The sequence below is a fragment of the Leopardus geoffroyi genome, chromosome B4, assembly GCF_018350155.1.
Source record: "Leopardus geoffroyi isolate Oge1 chromosome B4, O.geoffroyi_Oge1_pat1.0, whole genome shotgun sequence".
In the NCBI taxonomy this organism is placed as follows: Eukaryota; Metazoa; Chordata; class Mammalia; order Carnivora; family Felidae; genus Leopardus; species Leopardus geoffroyi.
In genome coordinates this window covers 120,385,169-120,408,177 of record NC_059341.1, presented here as the reverse complement: position 1 = coordinate 120,408,177, position 23,009 = coordinate 120,385,169, and the positions used below count along the sequence as shown (strand labels likewise).

Here is a 23,009-nt window from a genome sequence, read left to right as displayed (position 1 = left end):
TGTCTCCCTCACCTGCTGCATATGTACAGCCAGAGACCTGCCACACCTCATTTCTTAACAGTAGTCACAGTGTTTTAATTGTTTTGGTTCCCACAGAAGGAATCTCATTACATGGAGCACCCAGAGTCTCAAACTCCGTAAAGGATATTTTCCTGAAGATCTCCTAAAACCCCTCACAAATGAGATAACGTATGTGAGAGCACTTTGGGGTCTTCAAAGTCTCATATTGTTAGGTGACATTTTCATCATTAATAGACCTATCCATTCTGCAGACGTATCTCTCCTAGCAAAGTTGCACTGCAATAGCACTTAGATGGCAATGGATAGACTTTTTTCTGAGGCCCTGTGGTCAGTGGATCTACCTTTCTCTTTCATGTTCAGTGAGTCTTTTAAGAGCCACTGATGAAACAGCACAGTGATGTCTAAGCCCAAGTCTCAAAGCCTATGGGAGATCTGATCCTCACACTACTTGATGGACCTGCATTTGGACTGGGCAGCATGCACCTGCTAGCCCTGCTTGTCCTGGTTTATTTTCAGGGCTGCTGTTAGTCTGAGTCTTGTGTAGCAGCAGGACAGAGCAAAAGAGGCTAGAACAAGGAGCAGGAATAGAGGGGGGCATGGACGACATCAGCTGTCTGTATTACAAAAGTCATATCAGGGAGTCTGTGAGTACAAAGTACATCCAGGTGGGAAAAGAGAAGCCACAGTCCATTGTAGCTTCATACGCAAGTTTAAGTTTCACTGAGACTGGTCCATTGGGGCTGTTGCAACCAGTAGGTTTACATAAATGATGGTCAGGTTTGTGTGTTTGTTTCCAGGGATGACTGCCCCTGCCCATGGGAGGATTTTTACCAGTATTTCACATACAAGGATCCAGCTCTCACCAAGTCCAAGCCCTTACAACTGTTTTAACACAAAGATTATTAACCCCAAAGTTACTCCAGCTATGCCTCTCATCCTATAATCTCCAAGAAAGGCCAGCAAAATCCCAAAGCAAAATACAAGCCCTCTATGTCATCTCAATCTCCATAGCACCCTTGGACTTATATTCCCTTGTATTTCAGACCTTCCTCAACCCCGAGTCCTCATTTCTCACTTTTTTCCAATGCCTTTTCCTTGTGCTATCTCAAACCTTCCATCTCCCTCCTTCTCTTTCCATGCAGACTCCATTTATATAATTCAAGTAGCTCTGATTGCACTTTCTACTTTCTCATCTCTAACCTATACCTCAACCCAGGGCAGCCTAGCCTCAGGCTAGATCCCATGAACCCTTCTCCATCCTCATCTTAGTAGACCTTTCTGCAGCATTCCACCACTGCTGACTATACCTTCTTTGAAACTAAATTTCCCCCACTTTCCTTCTTGTCTTGACTATTCCTTTTTTGGCCTCCTGAGTATACTTCTTATCTTTCACTTTGCAAGTGTTGGTTTGTCCTCACACCACTTCTCTTCTCACACTACACACCCTCTGCGGTCTCATCCATGCATGATTTCAGCTCCCACTTATGGTAAAAATAACTAAGATTTATTGAGTGTTTCTGTGTGCCAGGTACGGTGCTAAACTCTACTTGCATTGTTTCACTGAATGCCTATGACTACCCCCAGAGGTAGATGTTAATTTTATCTGTCACATTACTAATCAGAAAACGGATGCTGGGGAAGATTGAGTAGCTTACTCAAGGTCATACAGCTAATAAGTGGAGGAGCCAAGACACCCACCTATACTATTATGAGGCCCAAAGTTACGTCTCCTCAGACTTCTCCCCCAAATTTAGAGCACAATTCCACAGCATCTATAATTTCTCATATCTCAGAATCATGCATGCCACCTCAGTCTATTTTTTTCTCTTTCTCAGCTAGTAACATCACCATGTACCCAGATACAAGGTGTCAAAGCTAGATACTTGAGGTTTTCCCACAACTTCCCCCTCTTATCGCTTGCATAGTTTATCACAAAGGGATGACAGTGTGATTGACAAAAAGATGCCAACAAACACAGTAAAAGGAAATGAGGTTTCTTTTAATGGCAACGGATGTGAAAATTAATGGCTTCACAAAACAAGAGACAGTGCAACATACTGTCAAATGGAAGTATAGGCTTCCTTAAATGTTATGTATGAAATTCCCTTATTTTCAATTCTGTTTGTATTAGAGGAAAGGCTAAGCTGCTAGAATAGAAACCTCCATAATGTAGTGGTTTAAAGAATAGAACATTTACTTCTCCCACGTAACAATCTTGAAGTAAGCAGTCCAGGTTTACAAGTTGGCTCTGCTCTATGCAATTCTTGAAGAACCCAGGACCCTCCATCTGTTGCTCTGTCATCCTCTAAAGCACTGCTACTCAAAGTATGGTCCACGGACTGACAGCATTAGCATTACTAGAAGCTTGTTAGAAATACAGAATCTCAAATTCTCCATCCAACCTATTGAATTAGAACCTGAATGTTAACAAGATTTCCCACATGATTCTTTTGTACATTAAGGTTTGAGAAGCATTTCCCAAACTCTGGAGTATTACTTTGCCTGTATAGTCAAAGCTGGGCTACAGACACTTTATGTTTCAGCTCATGGGAAGACAAAAAAAAAAAGGCAACTCTAGAGCAAGGAACCTATCTTTTAGATTGAAGGTGACCTGGAAGCTTCTTTCACTGCTGACTCCAATTTCTGTCCCAGCTTAGATTTTCCCCACACTTTGGGATTCAACGTGTTGAATCAGATGGCCTTGCTGTGACCCTCTGTTAGGAATGCCTACTGCCTACCCACCATTCTGCCTCTCAGATTACAGACTGTGCCTAGATCCCATTCATATTCAGCAGTTCTGCAGGCCTGGCAGCTACTGGAGCTGTCTCTGTCTAGCTCTGTCCTGCCACATGTTCCTGCTGGAAAAAGAGTCACATGCTCCTTGTGGATGCTTCTGGCGACTCATGAAACAAGTATGGATGCCATCTTATCTTTAGCCTAAATGTCCTGTGTTGTCTTTTTTTATTGTATTTTTTTTTTTAGTTTTGCCTTTGGGCTTCTTTTTTTCTTTACTGGATAAATAAATCTGACACTAATTTGACATTAACTTACAAAATATAGAATTGCAAGATTTAGGAATTATGTAGGAACTTTGAGATCATTTGCCCAACACCATCATTTTATGGATGAGAATGCTGAAGCTTGGAGAGGTGAGGTAACTTGCCCTCAGTTACACAGCTTGTTAATAGAAGATTTGAGATGCTGGGCTATGGAAACAAAGCCCAATGCATTTTGTAACACAGCATATTACCTGTAATTGGGTCTTGGTTTGTAATCATTTTAAGTAGTTGTGCAACATTAATGTTAGGCATAAATATAGCCCTCATTTTCATAATATGTAGTACAAAATACAAATCTCCTTTACAAGTGGATTCCATGCCACTAAAGTTAATTTGTCACTTAATCTTCATGTGTTCATTAAATCACTTAATTTAAATAAACATTTGGCAAATACCTGATATGTATGAGATGCTCCACTAGGCACATAAAAGACGACAAAATGGCTAAGACCTCGTTTCTTCCTCAAAAGGGTGACAGTCTAATGAAGAAGATGGATGCTCACATCTCTAGCTATAATAGAATTATATGAAAATTACTGCAAAAATCTTGGGGAAGATATGATTAATTTTGACTTGGGAGTAGGAGTAGCATTGGAGAAGCCTTCACAGAAGAAGCAATATTTAAATAAGACCTTTTAAGAATGGATAGAATTTCAACAGGAGAACAGAGGAGAAACAGTATTCCTGGCAGAGGGAATGGCTTGAGAAAAGGTACAGAGGTATGTGAGCTATAAAATGGATTATGCCCCCTGAAATCATACTCCCAAGATCCAGAATTACTGAGTTTTGGATTAGTAAAGCTGCAGGACATAGATGTTTACTAGATGACAGCCAGAAAGCTTGGGAAGGATGTTGATGTTAGCTCAGCTCTGCATCCCTGGTCTTTCTCAGTCTCATGGAGATGCCTTTGGACTCATAAATTAAACAATTTGGATCACTTTTTGTGTCTTCTTGGCTAGGCCATGATATCCAGATGTTTGGTCAAATTCCAGCCTACATGTCACCATGAAAGCATTAGTTAGATGAAATAAACATTTAAATCAGTGGGCTCTGAGTAAAGCAGACTGCCCTCCATTATATGGAGGGACTCCATCCAATCAACTGAATGCCTTACAAGAACCAAGACTGAGGTCTTCCACAGAAAAAGAGGGAATTCTGCTTCCAGACTGTTTTCAGGCTTGGGCTGCAACATCAGCTCTTCCCGGGTCTCCAGTCTGACAGCCTGCCTGCACATCTCAGACTTGCCAGATTTCGAACTTGTGCATGTGTGTATACACATCCTATTAGCTCTATTTGGAGAACCCTGGCTCATATAAATACCAAGGATTTTGAAATTTAAAAATGACTGTATTAGTTTTCCCTTACATGTCAAAATTTCAAAGCTTTACAGCAACGAAAAAATACATTTATTTGTCTTACAAGTTTGTAGGGCAGCTGTAGTTCATCTAACTTCAGCTGGATTTGCCCAAACTCTAGTGACCCAGGGTAGACTCTAAGCTCTGGGTTACATTTAGGTTTGCTCCACAAGTCTTCATCTTTCTCCTGGGACCAGCAGTTATGTGACTGCTCAGCCACTTGTTATTCTTATACTAAAGCATAAAAACACAAAAGGAGGAGTAGATCACAGAAGTACAGAGCCTTCCTTACCTATGAATTGTCACACTGACACTTCTACCTGTACCATTAGCCAAGCAAGTACATGGCCAACATCAGTGGATGGAGAAGTGACTCCAATCACAGTGGATACAATGCAGATGCCTTGGCAAAGGGCACAGAGGCATAATTCTAATACAGGAAGAAAGTGAGGAATTATAAATAACAATTCAATCTACTTGAGTGGCCTTGTTAGATGCATTTCTGAAAAGTAGCTATCTGCTGGGGGAAGGCAGAGTATAAAGAGGTTAGCAGGCATAAACCCTTTTTAAAACAAGATAGGAAAGGAATGAAGTGAGGGAAAGAGAGGGATGACAGAGGAAAGAAGAACCTTGATTAGAAGTTGAAAGGATTAGCAGCCAAAGGATTCAATATTATGCAGTTTCAAAGCATAGGCTAAAAAAAACACACAAATAAATAAATAAAAATAAGTACGAACCTAATTTAGAGCAGTGGTGAGGAAAGAAAACTGAGCTATTGAAGACGTATTATATTCAAAGTACTGTGATAGGCAATTTCCATGCCCTATATCATATAACCTTTACAACAACACTTGAAGTAGATATTATTGTCAGGTTCCAAAGTCCACTTTGGAAGGAGGGAACTAAAATCAAATTTATGAGACTTGTTGCCTAATTAAATATGATAGTAAAACAGAAAGAGGAAAGTAAGATGACTCCTGAGCATCTACTTGGGAAATGGTGTAATACTTCCCCCCTAACTGAGATTGGAAACTGAGAGGGAGGGCCGGTTGTGAGCTGAAGTAGATACATTTTTGACTTGTGTTATGTGATAGCTATAGGCCCTCTATGTGAGAAATCCTGCAAATTTTTGGAAATTTGTATCTTCAAGCTCAAGAAGAGAAACCAATCCTGAAGAAACACTATAGAAATAGAAGCCAAAGCATTCCAAGCATGGAAAATAATATTAGCAAAAATACAAAAGTGTCTTGCACATGTTCATGGCATGGCTAGCAACTTAATATACTGTTTAGGGTACACATGGCAGAGTAGTATGGGATTAATTTGAAAACATAAGTTTGTACTTGATCGCAATTGTCCTAGAATTCTGGAATAGGACATTTGCATTTTTACCGAGAAGGAGCCACTATAGGTTTTTGTGCAAGCGTTGACTTAAAAGCCTGGCTTTTTGGAAAACTGATGCAGCAGCATGATATAAGCTAGACCAAAAGTGGGAGGCCACGTGGAAGGCTCTTGCGTTAGTTTTTGTAAGCACTAACAAGAACCTAAACAGGGTAGTGACAGTAGGAACAGAAATGAAGGAACAGATGGAAGAATTGCTTCTAAAGAAATTATTGTGCAGCACAGTAACCACTCTGCATACCATTAAATACGTGTCAAGTTAATTTTGTAACTTCATTTGGCTCTAATGCTTTCCTCTATTCAGGTATGCAGAGCCTTCATAATTGATTGGTCATCTGTTTATATACTTTCTAATTAAGAGTTATTAATTTCCCTGAGGGAGAGACTATGACTGTTTTGTTCTGTACTGTTCCACAACATTCATCAGAACAGACACTGACTAAATATTTATCAAGTCAGTGGCTGGACCAACGCTGCCCCCGTACACATCAGCATGTCCATCTCCAAGTTCTCTTCACTCTTGCTCTCTACCTTGTTCCCATCTCCCATTCTCCCACCAAACACGTTCCTCCCTCTCACCTCCTTAAGGTTGCTCGGGGAGAACTCGCCTCACGGGAGTAACCAGATTACTTAGCAGTCTGCGTTTAGTCAGATACTGATATGATTTATTTTTTTTTCAATCCTACCTTCAACCAAGTTCAGCTGCTCTGTCATCTTTAATGTCATTCAGACATATCCAGTAACTTTCCAGTCATATAAAATATTGAAAACTCAGTTCCAATCCACTTAAGCCTCTAATTTTTTTCCCTTTGACCTTCCCCTTCCCAAGTTTAGGCTTACCCCAAGGGACTGGTACCTCTCTCTTTTCTGATTCTAAATTTGCTGCCACTGGGACAAGAAGGAGGGATTGGAGGGGAAAACAAACTTTTTTTTACACTAATAGGGTTTGCTTTGAAGAGGTCTAGTTGGTATCCCCACCACCACTCTTTGGCCAACTCTGATCATCAACCAACCTCTGTGTAGCAGATGACAAGTAATTGCTCTCTCAAAGGAGTTGTGTGTGTGTGTGTGTGTGTGTGTGTGTGTGTGTGTTTGTGTGTGTGGTGTGGGGTGTGTGTGTGTGTGTGTGTGTGCGCTGAGTTCTCTGGTATGGGACATCTGACTCCACCCCAGACTGATTCAAGGCTTCCTAAGTTTATCCCCTGTATCTACTACTGGGGTCATCAGATCCTGGATGGCTAACAGTAAGACCTTTGCCAAGCTGCTAATTTCAACTCCAATGAGCTTCTCTTCCTTCCTTCTTGCCCTTTCTCCAGTTATTTCCTTCTGTCAACTGGGACAGTCAGGGAGTTTCCTAAGCTGCAGTGAGTAATCAGCATAGTAGCATCGGATCAACCACCTCTTAATAAGTACTGGAGAATATCCCTAGCCCAATATTTTTATAACTCTATAGAATATGAGGTACTTAATACTTTGTGCCTCTGCTTTGGATCCTAATCTTCAATTTTACACATACACAACATTCAGTTATTTGCAACTGCCACTAAACTTCATTTTCCAAACCCTGAGTTGTCATTTACATTTGTAGCTACTGTATAATAAACATTGTGTTAAGTGTTACTGAACAAACATTCAGTGAGTAGTGAAACTGGGTCAGTCCAATGTACAAGTGACATACAAAAAGTCTGATGCAGTTCAGACTGTCATGCAAATGATGAGTTACACCATAACTCCCAATAGAGGACATTTAAGCCTCAAAATGGAAAATAGATTGGGAACGATAGGAAAGAAGAAAGGAGAAAGAGTAATTTAAAAATGATGGAGTAAACATAATCCCAGAAGAATAAGAGAGAAAAAGGCAGAAGAAATCCTTAAAATATAATTGCCTTGACTTTTGATTGAGCTTGTCCAGAAGGAAAATAAGTTACAAGTTCTATTTGGCATATATGTGGGGAATTTAAGTATGGACTGTATATTAGATAATATAACTTTATCAATGATAAACTTCTTGAGTGTGATGCTACTATGGCTATGTAGGAGCATGCCCTTATTCTTGGAAGATGCATACTGAAGCATCAAGGGGTGAAGTTTCATGATGTCTGCAAATAGTGTTAGGGGAAAAAACATCTTTCTAATGGTTCACCTAAAACAAAGTGTGTTGTGTGCACGTGAATGAGGAAGTGGGTGTAGAGAAAAAGGTAGAAACCAAATGTGGCAAAACGTTAACCTTAGGTGACTCCGGGTCCAGAATATTCTGGAAAACATGGAAATGCTCCTCCAGGCTCTGTCATCAAGGAAGGACTTGCCCAGCAGAAGGGAGAGTGGTCAGCAGACAGCCTCCAGCTGTCAGCATCTGCAGGGTCTGCCTCTGCTATGGAGAGCAGCCTTGCTAGAGTCATGCTTCTCCCATGGCAGCCATATCCAGCTGAATGATGGGGCACAAAGGCTGCCCAGCACATGACCTCGAATAACATGACCTTTGCCACAGAGGCTTCGCCAGGACCCATCACAATCCGTCTCCTCTTCTGCCCAACTCTGCTTCTCATCCCTCCTTTTCACAGGTGTTGATCCCTAATGAACACCTTGAATCCAAAAAAACAAATGGAAGAGTGAGAAGAATCTCCAAAATGAGAATGCTGCATAGTGACAGAAAGCCTACCATGTTTAGGATTAAAATCTGAATCCCTGACAGCCAGACTAATCTTTTCTCTGCTAACAAATCAGAATCATCTAGATTTCCATTAATATTTATCTCCTTGAATCTGAAGGGAGAGGAAAATCTATGTATTTTGCCGAATTTGCTATTCCCATCATGAATTTCACTGAAGGATCACATCCGGTTGCTGAAGCACCACCTGTCCATAATAGCTGAAGTATTAGATACACCGCATGGCATCCAGAGCAATGCCAAGCCTTAGAAGTGAGTTACTTCAAAATCCAAGAACCACAAATTCAACTAAAATTCCAAATAAAAGCTAAAAGACTAGAATAATCATACAAAATTTTAAACCCAGAAGTTTCTCTTGCTTAAATTACTTTCACACTCCAATTTAAACTGAGAAACATTATGCTGCTGTCACACTTCTTTGTTCTCCTAAAGAAAAAAAAAATCTGTATATAGCTGACAAAAAATAGGAACCTGTCTGCCAGCAAGTTCTCTATTCATGTCTAACATACTGTAGAGTCTATGCAGAACACATGGTCTCTAAACACCCAAAAGCCTCTTCTTCACTGCTTCACACGGCAGTATGTTTCTCCAGCGTGTTTGCACTACCTACAATACATGTCTTGCATAAGCATGAATTCCTTTGGATGTTTAAGTCATGCATTATTTTCACATGCTTTGATGTTATACATATGAGAATTATCATCTACATTTTGGGAGCACAGTTTCTTGTGCCTTCAGCATTGAATTTAATACTGCTCAACTGACATGATTTTAAATTCCATCCAACAGAATGTCAATAATGTTTATAACAGAAATTTGACATATTTTGTTTTCTCAAATAGGGAGTGGAGATAGCGACTACATTAGAAATTTCTGGGTGCAGTTTTGAAAACTAATTCAGCGTGAAAATTATCAATGATTTAGAATTGTGCGTAAAGTATTTTGGTTTTCCTTATTTTCTTACCCAAAAAGATCTGTTGCTTCACATCAGATGAATTTCCAAGTGGCAAAATCCATTGTTTGACAGAACACAAAGTAACCTAATCCTAATGTGATTTTTTAAATTACAGATGAGACCCATTGGCCATGATGGCTATCATCCCACTTCTGTCGCTGAGTGGCTGGATTCCATTGAACTAGGTGACTACACCAAAGCCTTTCTAATTAATGGCTACACATCGATGGACCTGTTGAAAAAAATCTGGGAGGTTGAACTTATTAACGTAAGTTGGTCTCTTAAAGACACCTTCTCATTCACCCTTTGTAAATGAAATTCCTGTTGTAGGTGGGTAATTTTTTCTTTCTTTGTTGCTGTTTGGACATCCATCAAGAATTTGCAGATAGCCTTCTGCTTTAAATGTATTCAAGCCCAAAGAGATCAACTAGGTCTGCATAAATAGTTTTAATGCTGATACTTTATTCATTTCATTTTTACTGCTCTTTTATTTCTAATGGCATCAAGGAATGAAAGAAATGAAGAGGTAACATGTAATTATCCTGCCTTCACATTATATTTGGCATCATGAACATTTCTTTGCTAAAGGCAGTGAAAAATCATTTAATCTTTTAGAGAATTTCTTAGATTTAAATTTTATATTCTAAAACTGAAGAAAAACACTCATAAACTGAAAGATAAAGCATATAAATACCTAATCGTTCAAAAGAGATTTTTTTCTACTCTTTATACCACTTTCTCTCCAAAAGTCCAGTCTCCACATGTTTCATGTCATTAATTATTTTAAATGATCATTATTAGTAGTAACTAAGTAACTAATTATTCTTTGCTTTTAAAAGTCTGTTTTAAAAATAATATCTTTTCTAGAACATCCACTAAAAACTATTCTTTAATCCAAAAATCACTTTAAATGGACAAATTCTTGGCTGCTTCTTCCAATTTGCCATCAGCTCCTCTTTGCTTTCTGTCCTTACTCCCTCACAAAAGCTATCATTATTTCAGAAGAAACCCATTGTCTGACTAAAAGCCTCTGATTAATTTTGTTCTTAGTCTGTGTGGCAACACAGTGGAACTAACAGAAACTGTATTGCATTTTAGTTGCATCAAGAAGATTTCAGTTCTCCACTGAGAATCCAATATTCATTTGATGACTACTCTTAGCCATTTGTTAAAGGGGCACCTTCCATAGATCAAACAAACATGTTTCCAATTAAGTGACATTCTAATCAATGGTAATGATACAACTTGACAAATATCTCTATATATCGTCTTCTGAATACTGTTGTTCCCCACTGAAGAACAAATACTTAGATAGCACATGAGTCACTCACTTAACTGGCATTAGCAGTAATCCCTCATTGAAAAGAAGGGATTCCAATAGAACTCTATTATAAAATGTCTTCTTTGAAGCAAGGATCACTGAAGCAGGTTGGTAAGTCTCTCAAAATCCAAATGCCAGGGCTAACATTTAAGATGTGAGCTTGAACCACACTTTTCCCAGTGCTGGAAGTGCCAGCAGCCTAGGCATCCTTGTTCAATCACTGTGTCCCTTGAGGATGGCTACAATGACTGTGGGTCAGTGGTGCTCTGAGGCCCCAGGTTTGATGTCAGGGCTCAGAGATTGATCCACCACCACCCATACACCAGCCAACCTTAAGCTGGGACAGAATAATAGCCTTTTCCACCCATACAGAGTCTTTAAGTATTTTCCCTTTGGTTACATTTGCTGTAATACAGTCTGACTTCAATCTGGGGACAAGTGCCTGCCACAAGCATTGTATCAGAATTGGACAACATAGTCACTGTGTCTTACCTCTTGAGGCCAGTTCTTTAGGCCTGGAGTGCATCTGCATCTGACACCAACCCGGTATATTTTCCTTAAGCTGATAGAATTTAAAGTTTACGACATCTATATGGGCAAGTTCATCCCTTGATGAGGAGGCTACGCAAGTCATTTAATTCCATCGATATTTTTATTATAAACAAAAATTGGTCTGCACCTTTAGACTTGGAAATCAGAGAACAAAATTTTTATGCTCACTGGTACTGCTACAAGGGTAGTTCATTTGATGGTTCAGGGTTGTTGGGTTTTCAAATGAAAGAAAGTCACAATGTGTGCCTTCTGGCTTACAAAGATTTGGTCTCAAATTAAAGACTTTAATTTATCCCAAATAATGAGGGAAGACATCCAAATATAAAATAATCACATATATAATATATGGGCCCAGTAATTCTATATTAAGTATCCATAATTTGTGGTTTTCTAGCCTGAAGAGAATGTGCAGTTACTTTGATTTAGAGCTCAGCTTTTTAGAGAAATTCACATCCTGAATCTTTGTAATGAGTGTTTCATTTTAAGGAAACCAAATGACTTCAATAACTATTGTTGTGTATAAAGTGAAGAGAAAAGTGCAAGGGTAGGCTGTCTTTGATACAGAGGTCTGTTGGTGGAGGGGAGGAGAGGAAAGGGAGGGGAGACTGGCTGCTGCTATAATTACAAATACCTTCAGCATCATTGAATCGTATCGATTAAGCCTCCAATGCCACATGGTATTTTGCTTGATATTTGAAAACAGTAACTCAGTGAGTATAAGTTTATTTGAAGTATTTCCATGAAAAAATGAAAACTATACAAAATTGTGATTTGAAAACTACAAATACATTTGAAATTGTAATCTTTCAAAAAGACCCCAAAGATCTTTCTTTTGGCAGAGTGCATTATTGCCTTTGAAAAACAAGGTTTTTTGAATAATCTATAGAAGATTTTGGTCACAACACCACCCAAAGTATAGGGATGAGAGAGTAGTGGAAATCCTATTTCTTAATATCAGCATTCTCAGTAGTGGGAATCAAGCACAAAGAAACTTTTAAGACGTAAGGTTTTACAGGCCCATGTGTGTCTAGACTTAGAGAATTGAGCAGATGCCAATAATTCTTCCTTTTATTACCTAATCTATGCTTCCTATTCAGAAGCTGTTTGATTAATAGCTCTGTTTTGTCTGTGTCTGCTACTATCATTAATAACATCATTAATACTACTTTTACTTTTGTATTGATATTTTCATGTTCTATGAATATATGGAGACAATTGTCAGGCAAATTGTTCCCTCTGCAGATGCTAGTGGGATAAATCTCTACCTTGAATTATAGTCTTCTCCAAAGGCTTGTTAAGAGAGCTAAAAACTTGTTAACAGTGCATAAGTACATGAATTTTCTTTACCTAGAAGGTCACTCAGGCCTTGCACAAGGTATTACCAAGTGTACACAACAGTTCCTACTGCTATTGATAACCTCGACAACTCTACATGGCGGGGGTGGGGGGGTTAGATAAAAGGACTACATATTTCCTCCATGAAATATGTATGGATAATTATGAAATTGATCCATTTCCCAAACAAAAAAAAGTATTGCAATTATGAAAAACAACATTAACTTATTTTACCACTGTGTACCTACTAAAGAGATTTGGTTAGATGAAATAAATTTTAACACTGCCCAATTTATTAATGTGTAGGGGCGCCTCAGTAGGTTAAGTGTCCAACTCTTGATTTCAGCTCAGGTCATGATCTCAAGGGTTGTAAGATCAAGCCCTGCATAGGGCTCTGTGATGGGCATGGAGCCTGCTTAAGTTTCTCTCTCCCTAATCATCTACCCCTGCCCTGCTCATGTGTACACTCACTCTCTAAAAAAAAATAAAATTAAAAATTAAATTTATTAAGTGCAGAACGTGTAATTCATTTCTTTCCATTGGCTTTATCATTATTTACTAAGGAAATAATTCTAACCCATGCTTATGTTACCCTACAATATTGATAATGATAAAAGTACCCATCAAAAAAATGAATAAATAAAATTCAGCTTTAGAGCATTTTTAATTCTCTGCTCAGAAGTACAAGAATAGCTTTAAAAATCTAACTACAGTGGTTGTGTTTTTTTTAATTTTTTTTATTTTTTTTAATATATGAAATTTATTGTCAAATTGGTTTCCATACAACACCCAGTGCTCATCCCAAAAGATGCCCTCTTCAATACCCATCACCTACCCTCCCACCCCCCATCAACCCTCAGTTTGTTCTCAGTTTTTAAGAGTCTCATATGCTTTGGCTCTCTCCCACTCTAACCTCTTTTTTTTTCCTTCCCCTTCCCCATGGGTTTCTGTTAAGTTTCTCAGGATCCACATAAGAGTGAAAACATATGGTATCTGTCTTTCTCTGTATGGCTTATTTCACTTAGCATCACACTCTCCAGTTCCATCCACGTTGCTACAAAGGGCCATATTTCATTCTTTCTCATTGCCACGTAGTACTCCATTGTGTATATAAACCACAATTTCTTTCTCCATTCATCAGTTGATGGACATTTAGGCTCTTTCCACAATTTGGCTATTGTTGAGAGTGCTGCTATAAACATTGGGGTACAAGTGCCCCTATGCATCAGTACTCTTGTATCCCTTGGGTAAATTCCTAGCAGTGCTACTGCTGGGTCACAGGGTAGGTCTATTTTTAATTTTTTGAGGAACCTCCAGACTGTTTTCCAGAGTGGCTGCACCAGTTTGCATTCCCACCAACAGTGCAAGAGGGTTCCCGTTTCTCCACATCCTCTCCAGCATCTATAGTCTCCTGATTTGTTCATTTTGGCCACTCTGACTGGCGTGAGGTGATATCTGAGTGTGGTTTTGATTTGCATTTCCCTGATGAGAAGTGACGTTGAGCATCTTTTCATGTGCCTGTTGGCCATCCGGATGTCTTCTTTAGAGAAGTGTCTATTCATGTTTTCTGCCCATTTCTTCACTGGATAATTTGTTTTTCAGGTGTGGAGTTTGGTGAGCTCTTTATAGATTTTGGATACTAGCCCTTTGTCCGATATGTCATTTACAAATATCTTTTCCCATTCCATTGGTTGCCTTTTAGTTTTGTTGATTGTTTCCTTTGCTGTGCAGAAGCTTTTTATCTTCATGAGGTCCCAATAGTTCATTTTGCCTTTAATTCCTTTGCCTTTGGAGATGTGTCAAGTAAGAAATTGCTGAGGCTGAGGTCAGAGAGGTCTTTTCCTGCTTTCTCCTCTACGGTTTTGACGGTTTCCTGTCTCACATTCAGGTCCTTTATCCCAGTGGTTGTGTTTTAAATACCTTTGGGTAGAATCAAAATAATTCAGGTAGCAATACCCATATGTGTCTCTTGAAAATCATTTGACTTATTTTTACAGCAGTAACTTGATTAGAAGATCATTTGCTTCTTGTGTAGTAGCTGCTGAAACTATACTTTCATCATGCTTTTATTTAGGACTGTCAGACTTTTGTTTGTTCAGTTTTTTGATTTTGGGTTTTGTTTTTGTTTTTGTTGCAGCGTTGTTGATTTAATTTCTACTTTTCCAGGGAAATTTCGTAATAATCTAATCACTTGGAGATATACTAAGAATTTTCAAATTTCATATTCTAATTTTGTGTTAAATCTTTACTTTGGTGACTTAATTTGTTTTAAATGCTATAGAAATATAGTCCCATCAGTATCAAATTTAGACTCATTACTTACTTTGATGTTTTTATTTCATGATCAGCATTATAAACTCTCACTCCTTTCTATCCTACCCTTATTTCTATAACTGCAATTAAATTACTCTTTGAAAGTCTTTTTTGCATCGTATGAGTGTGTGTGTTTGTGTCTGTGTACATGTATTGGGTAAAGGCAAATGGTAACTTATACTCCCAACCAAGAAGAATAATCAGCAAATTCATAAATTGAAGGCGATGTAAGGGGAAGATAAATGTTATAATTCCATTTCCAAACCAATTATTTTAAGTAAAAGGTTATGTCTTCACTATAGGACATTAATCAATGAGAAAAATATTCATATTTCCACACCAGGGAGGCTACATTATTAAACACTTCAAATGTTAACAACTTTAATCAAAGCCAAAGGCTTTAACCTAAATAACTGGATATGAGTATTCAAGTGTAGAACAAACTTTGCAAATTCTCTGTGGATTTAATATTTCACTTACACCCATATATAGTACAGCTTGCTCTTCACAAGACTTCAGGACAGCTAGCTTCAGACTTTATCAGGTCCGTATCGGACAAAGCTCATGAACTCTATTACTCTTACTCCCTGCATCTAAACTGCAAGCTCTTCTAAGAATTCTCTGGAAGCTTCCCTCATTTGGCTCAAGTTTTGGAAAAAACACCCTTTTCCCTTCCCTACATGAGAGGAATAATCGTCTCCCAAATAAATACCCCCGTTCCAGTGGTTTTTAGCCCTTTCATATATGGCCTGGGGGTGGTGATGCGCTATTCTGGCATTATTGGCTCCACTACCTTTCAGCATATTTTGCATATCTGCACCTATTATGCTGCTTTCAACTTTAGAGCCTTGCTCTACACTCAGATTGAATTATACTACAGTAGAACACACTTAAATGTTAAAACTTCACTGGAAGCAATATAGCTTTTGTTTTGAATTCAAAGTAAATTTACAAACTTGCAGTGCCTCAGGGGTCAATATTATGGAATAGGCACTACTGAAGTGTTGATGTAGAATTAGTAAAAGAGAGAGAGAGAGAGAGAGAGAGAGAGAGAGAGAGAAACTAAACAAAGTATTTGGGCCTGAAGAGAGCACTCAGCAAACAAATGAATTTCATGAAGAACTAAAACCCTCTGATCATAGTCATTTATGAACCACCTCTGTACAAAAAAGAAAATCATGTTCTATCTAGAAATGTCTACTGTAAAAAAAGTTATTTTAGTGGACAACTGTTGTTTTTTCCCCACCCAGATTTCATTCACTCTTCTGATTAAAATCAAAACATTCCTAATTTCCTCCAAAGGAGCTTCCTATAGCCTTCCACATTCCACGCCTGAACCTATGACCTAAGCCAAGCTCAGCATCCCAGCCTTTCCCCCACTCTCATCTCATGGGCTGCAAAGTATTCTCTTCATTAGGACCATTATTAATTCTTCATAATTTGGGGGTCCTGTGAAATATGAAAATAGGGGACCCGTTGTTCAAAACTTATTTGAAACTTTTAACACAATGACAGCAGAACATTAAGCCAAGCACAGACTCCTTGGAAGAACAGGCTCTTGTGTAATCTCACAGGTCACACACCCACAAAGCCATTCCTGCTCTTCATTCCTTTGTTTTATAACTATATTTCCATCTGCTGTCATTCTCCTTCTACGCGAACACCTTCCTTTAACATTTTTTATTCTGTGGGACTGCTGGTAGAAAGACTTTATTTTGCCTTTATTTTAAAGAACTGTTTTTGCTGAATATAGAATTTTAGAGTAACAGTATTTTAGAGATGTAGACCCACCATCCTCTCTCCTGCATTATTTGTGACGAGACATCTGCTGTTATCCTTTCTTTTTTCGGTTTTGTTGTTGTTGCTGTTCCTCTGTATATAACTTGTCTTTTTTTCCCTCTGACTGCACTTAATGGTGTTCTCTTTATTACTGGTTTTGAAAAATTTGATTATGATATATCTTGATGTACTGTTTCTCATGTTTCTTGTGTGTAAAGTTTTTTTTTTTTTTTGAGCTTTTAGATATGAGATCTATAGTTTTCACTAACTTTGGAAATTTTGGGGTCATTCTCTTTTTAATTTTTTTGGTTTCCCCTTAAATTCTTGTATTTCTCCTTTTCCCTTCAAGTTTTCAAAATGTTTTTTATGGAAGTATAACATATACACAAAAATCCATATACTGTATGTCATTGTATTTTTGCCAAAAATTTACACACATGTAACTAGCACCCAGAACAAGAACTTGAAAATTACCAGCATCCAAAAGGCCCCTCATGGCCCTTTCTAGTCACTAATCTCCCCACAGTCCCCTAAAGCAACCACCCTCCTTACTTTTAAAAAAAATTTTTTTAACATTTTTATATATTTTTGAGAGACCGAGATAGAGAGCAAGCAGGGAAGAGGGGCAGAGAGAGAGGGGGAGACACAAAATCCAAAGCAGGCTCCAGGCTCTGACCTATCAGCACAGAGCCTGATGCGGGGCTCGAACTCACAAACCATGAGATCATGACCTGAGCTGAAGTCTGACAGTTAACTGACCGAGCCACCCAGGCACCCCTACCCTCCTTCCTTTTAACAGCAGAGGTCAGTTTGCTTCATTTTTTATGGTGTGTTCTCGCATGGAGCTTCTTCGTTTATATCACATGGCACGTAGTTGTGGGACTATTTATTCTCTCTCATTACTGTGTAATATCCTGAACTTTTTACAGCGTTACTGATATGTAATCCACATATCATACAGTTTCCTCATTTATAGTGTACAATTCGATCATTTTTAGTATATTCACAGTTATGCAACCATCCCTACAGTCATTTTTGCTGTAGTCAAAAACACATAGAATTTGCCATGTTAACCATTTTTGAGTATAAGTACAGTGGTTTATGCACATTGTTGTGTAACAGATCTCTAGAATTTTCATCTCGTGAAACTGAAACTATATCCATTGAACAAAAATTCCCCTATTCTTTCTCTCCCCATGCCTTGCAACCACTATTCTATTTTCTGTTTCTAAGAGTTTGACTACTACATCAGATAACCTCACATAAGTAAAGTCATGCAGTATTTGTCTTTTTGTGACTTAATTCCCTCAAAGTTCATCCATGTTATGGCATATAACAGGATTTCCTTCTTTTTAAGGCTGAATAATATTCCATTGCATGTATATACCACATTTTCTTTATGCATTCATCTGTTGGCAGACATTTAGTTTCTTCCACCTCTTGAATATTATGGATAATGTCTCAATGAACATCAGTGTGCTAATATCTCCTTGAGATCCTGTTTGTAATTCTTTTGGATATACACCTGGAAGTTGGATTGCTGGGTCATATGTAATTCTATTTTTAAATTTTTGTAGACCATCCATACTGTTTTCCATAGTTGCTGCACCATGGTCATTATTTCTTAAAATATTATTTTCTGTCCCACATTCTCTCTCCTCTGCTTTGGAAACTCCAATCATATGTATATTAGGCTCTTCGAAGTTGGACCACAGCTCACCAATGCTCTGTTCATTTTCTCCAATATTTTTTCTCTCTGTGATTCATTTGGATAGTTTCTATTATATGACTTCAAGTTCACTAATCTTTTCTCCTTGTAATATCTAATCTGCCATTATTAACACCTAGTGTATTTTTATCTTAGTGATTATAGTTTTCATCTCCAGAAGTTAGACATGAGTCTTTTTTATCTTTTTTCATATGTGTATTTAACATGCTCGATCTTTCCTGTAACATATTGAACATATGGAATGCAGTTACAATAACTGTTTTAATGCCTTCATCTTCTAACTCCAATATCTCTTATCAGTTTGGGATTGGTTTTAGTTGACTTATTTTTCTCCTCAATTTTTTGGCGTGCCTAATAATTTTTATTGCATGCCAGACATTGTTAACTTTACTTTGTTGGGTGTAGGATATTTTTGTACTCTTGTAAATATTCTTGACCTTTGTTCTGGGACATAGAAAAGCTCCATGGATATACTCTGATCCTTTCAGGTCTTGCTTTGAATATTTGTCAAGCAAGCCTAGAGCATCATTTATTTAGTCCATGGCTAATACTTCCATTAATGGGACAAGATGCTTCTGAATATTCTAACAATGTCCTATGAATTTCCAGATTTCCCAGTCTGAATAGTGCAAACTATTACCCACCCCATTTGAACTCTGTCTACTATCCCCATTAATCTTTTCAGGTAGGTGTTTTTTGTTAATTTGGCCTCAGATAGTTCCTTCATATGCATGTGCTGGTCAGTACTTCCTCTGCTCTAATACTCTGCCCAAAACACAGCAGCCACTTCAGTCTCCCTAGACCCTCATCTCCAGCCTCTCAATTCAAAGAGTCTTCCAGGCTCCCTGGACTCCTCCTCCTGCATCATCGCCTGGGAATTCTCTCAAGGTGGTAAACTGGGGCAACTGTAGGTCTCACTATGTTTCTCATCTTTCAGGGATCAAGGCCCTTCATTGCCTCATTCCAACATCTTCAAAATCAATGTTTCAAATATTGTCAGGCTTTTTAGTTGTTTCAGGTGAAAGCAGGGTGCGGATGAATCCAACCCCTGTTACTCCATCTTGGCGGGAAGCCCAAATCCATGCTACTTTGGTTAATCCCCATAAACTAGGGCCCATAGCTAAACAATTGAATTGAAATCATTGATGATGGCATCTGGGCACTTGGAGTCTTTTAAAAGCTCCCCAGGTGATTTTAATGTGCTGCTGGGTTGAAAACCATGGCTATAATCAGTGGAGAGCCATTAAAAAGATTTTAATCAGGAGAATGACATGATCAGAAGAGTAGGCAGGGGCCAGAAGCCAACACTCAAGAAGAACTGACTGGAAGGGAAGGAGCTGAGTCAGCTGATTCAGCCATACAGCTATTTCAAGTCACAAACGTATTAGGCGTGACATCAATAAAATCTGCCTGTCTCCTTAGAACCTGGGAGTATCTCTCAATTGGAAATACATAAGTATAGACTCAATTTTCATCATTATATCCCTCATATCAAGCAGAGGGTAAATTATAGTCAGTATTCAAAGAAGGTTAGGACAAATATAAAACATTTCAGAAATGCTTTTCAATAGTGGCTAAAACTTTTCAGGTTTGACCCTTAAAAAGCTAAGCCCTGGTTATGTAAAAAATTTACTTACTGTTTACAAAGTAAAGGTAGGACATGTGGCATGTGTCAGTGTTTCAAATGCACCCTCCCTTCTTTCATCTGTATCTTGAAATCAGGTCACTCAACTTGGAGTGCTACCTCTGCCACTCAGTGTGTGACCTTAAGTCACTTCCAACTCTGGGCCTCCATTAACAGTCTACAGCCCACTGGCTTCATAGGTTTTCTGTGAGACTCAAAATCATATGAGAGTTTTACCACCCATCCCTTTCTCTTCCCTCTCTATTTTATTTTCTTTTGCCTCAATTTCTCTCTTTCTCTCTTCCTCAGCTCTGTCTCCCAGAGTTAGGCTGGTTGCTGGCCAGCTCTCCTGGAGCTTGCATTCACAGCTTAGTCGCCATTTGCTTCTCACTCTCAGTCCTCACCTTCTAGAACCCAGAAAGCCCTGTTTAATATGCAAAGTCCAGTCTCTAAGAATCACTGCTCAACCTCTGTCTTGCCCTCTTCCCAACTCCAGCCCCTTTCTGCTGTGCTGTCCTCTCAGTCTCTCCCTCCCAACAGGTAGCATCTTTCCCTACCAGCCCCACCCAAACCCTCACTGCTTAGCACTGCTCAAAATCTGCACTCCAGGAGTGGGTGAATGTCAGGGAGAATGACTCTCAGCTCGTGTAGCAACATTCAGGATAAAGCTGCTGAGGATCTTCCCCCAACTTTTTTTTTTTTCCGACCACCCTGAGGTACAGAATTGCTAGTTTCTTTTTGTTTTCTCCCCCAACTACATAGCACTGACCCTTGATTCTCAGCCGTTCAGTCCTCTTTATTCTTGAAACAAAACACTGTAGGGCAGAGCAGGGGAGTGGCTCAGAGTATAGGGGTGTACTCATTCTCACCTTATCATCCATAATTTTAAACCTTCTAGAATCTGTTCCAAAGTTTCTGCTTGATGACCCATAGAGTGGGAACTTCTGACTGCTGCTCGAAGTAGTTGATACTTTCTTTACATTGAAATTGCTCCTTGTAAATATACAGTATTATTAATTATAATGAAGTCCATTAGCTTTTTATTCTGCATTTTGCTTAGATTTCTAATATGGTTTGAAGACTTTTATTTCTTTAAGAACTCTTCTCTGGAGATACTTAGCCTGTTGCTAAGGAGATTCATTGATGTTGCAGTTAAATAGGTAAATACAGTAAACTGGCTCTGTGGAGCTTTGAGAGGGGAAAAATTCTAATGAATTATTCCTATAGTGTAGAAAATAAAAAGGAAAAAATCCTCCATAAAATGCAAATACACTTTTCGTGCTATCCTGATGGAGAAATGCTTTGGGTCTTCCTTGGGAGGAGATCTGAGATCATACTGAAAAGAGGAGCCTCTGTCTTCTTAGAGGAAGTGGAAGCCAAAGAGGTATTTTTGTTAAAAGAAAATTATTAAGAATTTTGAAGCCTGACATATAAGCTATGATGAAAGAGATCGACAATAAATAAAGACTCAGAGTAAATCATAAAGATTAACATTTTTACTAAAGTGTGTATATAAGATTTGTGTTAGAATCAGCCCATTATGGAAATAATTTAAAATGCTGAAAAGGAGAGAGATTAGGTAGGTGAATTTGTAGCTTGGGATTTATATCTGCTTTAAAGATGTTTAAGATTGATTTAGAGTTTAAGTCTAGCTATTTTGCTACAGACATGTATTATGTTAAGTTGAATATCTGTGGTCTGAAATTATTTTTGAACTCAAGCAAAAAGCTATTACCTTGAACCTCAGAAAACATGTAAATTCCTTACTGTACAGACCTGCCTGGCGCTCTTCCGCCACCTGGTGGCAGCATACCTAAAGTACATTGCTAGTGACAATTATAAAACAATTTCTTAAATACAGAAACTAATTGCAAATTTGATACCAGTTTTATATCAATCCCTGTTTAGAATACTGATATAATAAAACATGAAACAGGAGAGTTTTATTTTTGTAGACATCAAACTCCAAATTCAAACACCATATGCCTAAAGCTGTCCAACAAAATGGGGGGGGGGGGAACCTCTGCTGTGCATTCCACCAATTAGATTGATTTGGGATAACAGTGCCATTCTTAAATGTGTGTGTGTGTTTAACATATAAATATATATATTCTCAGAGTCTTACTTCAGTATAAATTGCTTTTGGGAGATAATAAGATTTTCTCAAACTTAAATAAGATCATTATCTTTTTAAAAATTCTATTTCACAGTAGCTATAGGAGAAATACAGTAAGTATTTTATATACTTCACCCTCAAAAGAACTTCCAGACTAATGGGGAAGATGGCCATTTACACTAGCTGTTAGAAAGTAGTATTAAGGGCAGCTAAACATAAAGATGGTCTCCGCATCCCAAACTGGAACACAAGGTCTTCTCCTGAAGGAGGTGGAGGTGGACAGAAGAAAAGATGAGATGAGGGACCAGTAACATAAGCAGTAAGCATCTACAGTAAAAGCACAGAGGCTCTAAAAGCAGTGTTCCAGGGTTTAACTGTCCATTTTGTTTCCTATCATTTAGCTATATTAGGCAAGTCACTTAACCTTCCCTAAGTTTGCCTCTAAAGTTTCCTTGCCACTAAAATTTGAGTAATATTATCTATCTTCTAGGTAATATTGTTGTCAGGATTAACTAAAATAACCTAATAGAGCATTTTGTACAATGCTTTGCAAATAGAAAGCATTCAATCTTTGTTTCATGGAGGCCAAATGGAGGGGCAGCTTCCAAATTCCCAAGATTTATGGGACACATTATCAGTTATCCATTGCCACAACAATGCTGTGCAACAATCTGAAAATGCAGTGGCTTAAAGCAATAAGCATTTGTCTAGCTCACGAGTGTGTGGATCAGTGATTTAAGCTGGACGTGGCTAGAAATTTCTTCTGATCTCAGTTGGCTCC

General features: G+C 38.4%; 1 protein-coding gene across 18 annotated transcripts in view; it reads left to right on the top strand.

Annotated features, from left to right (window-relative positions):
• The window catches only part of ANKS1B (ankyrin repeat and sterile alpha motif domain containing 1B), a 1,079,650-nt gene that overhangs the window by 779,472 nt on the left and 277,169 nt on the right, over positions 1–23,009 (top strand). For all 18 annotated transcript variants that reach the window (XR_006709127.1, XR_006709126.1, XM_045464947.1 and 15 more), the window contains exon 17: positions 9,575–9,727. Coding sequence is in view for 16 of the 18 variants with exons in the window: in XM_045464947.1 (XP_045320903.1) it covers positions 9,575–9,727 (153 nt within the window). In the remaining 2 variants the exon portion in view is untranslated. The remainder of the gene's footprint in view (positions 1–9,574; positions 9,728–23,009) is intronic.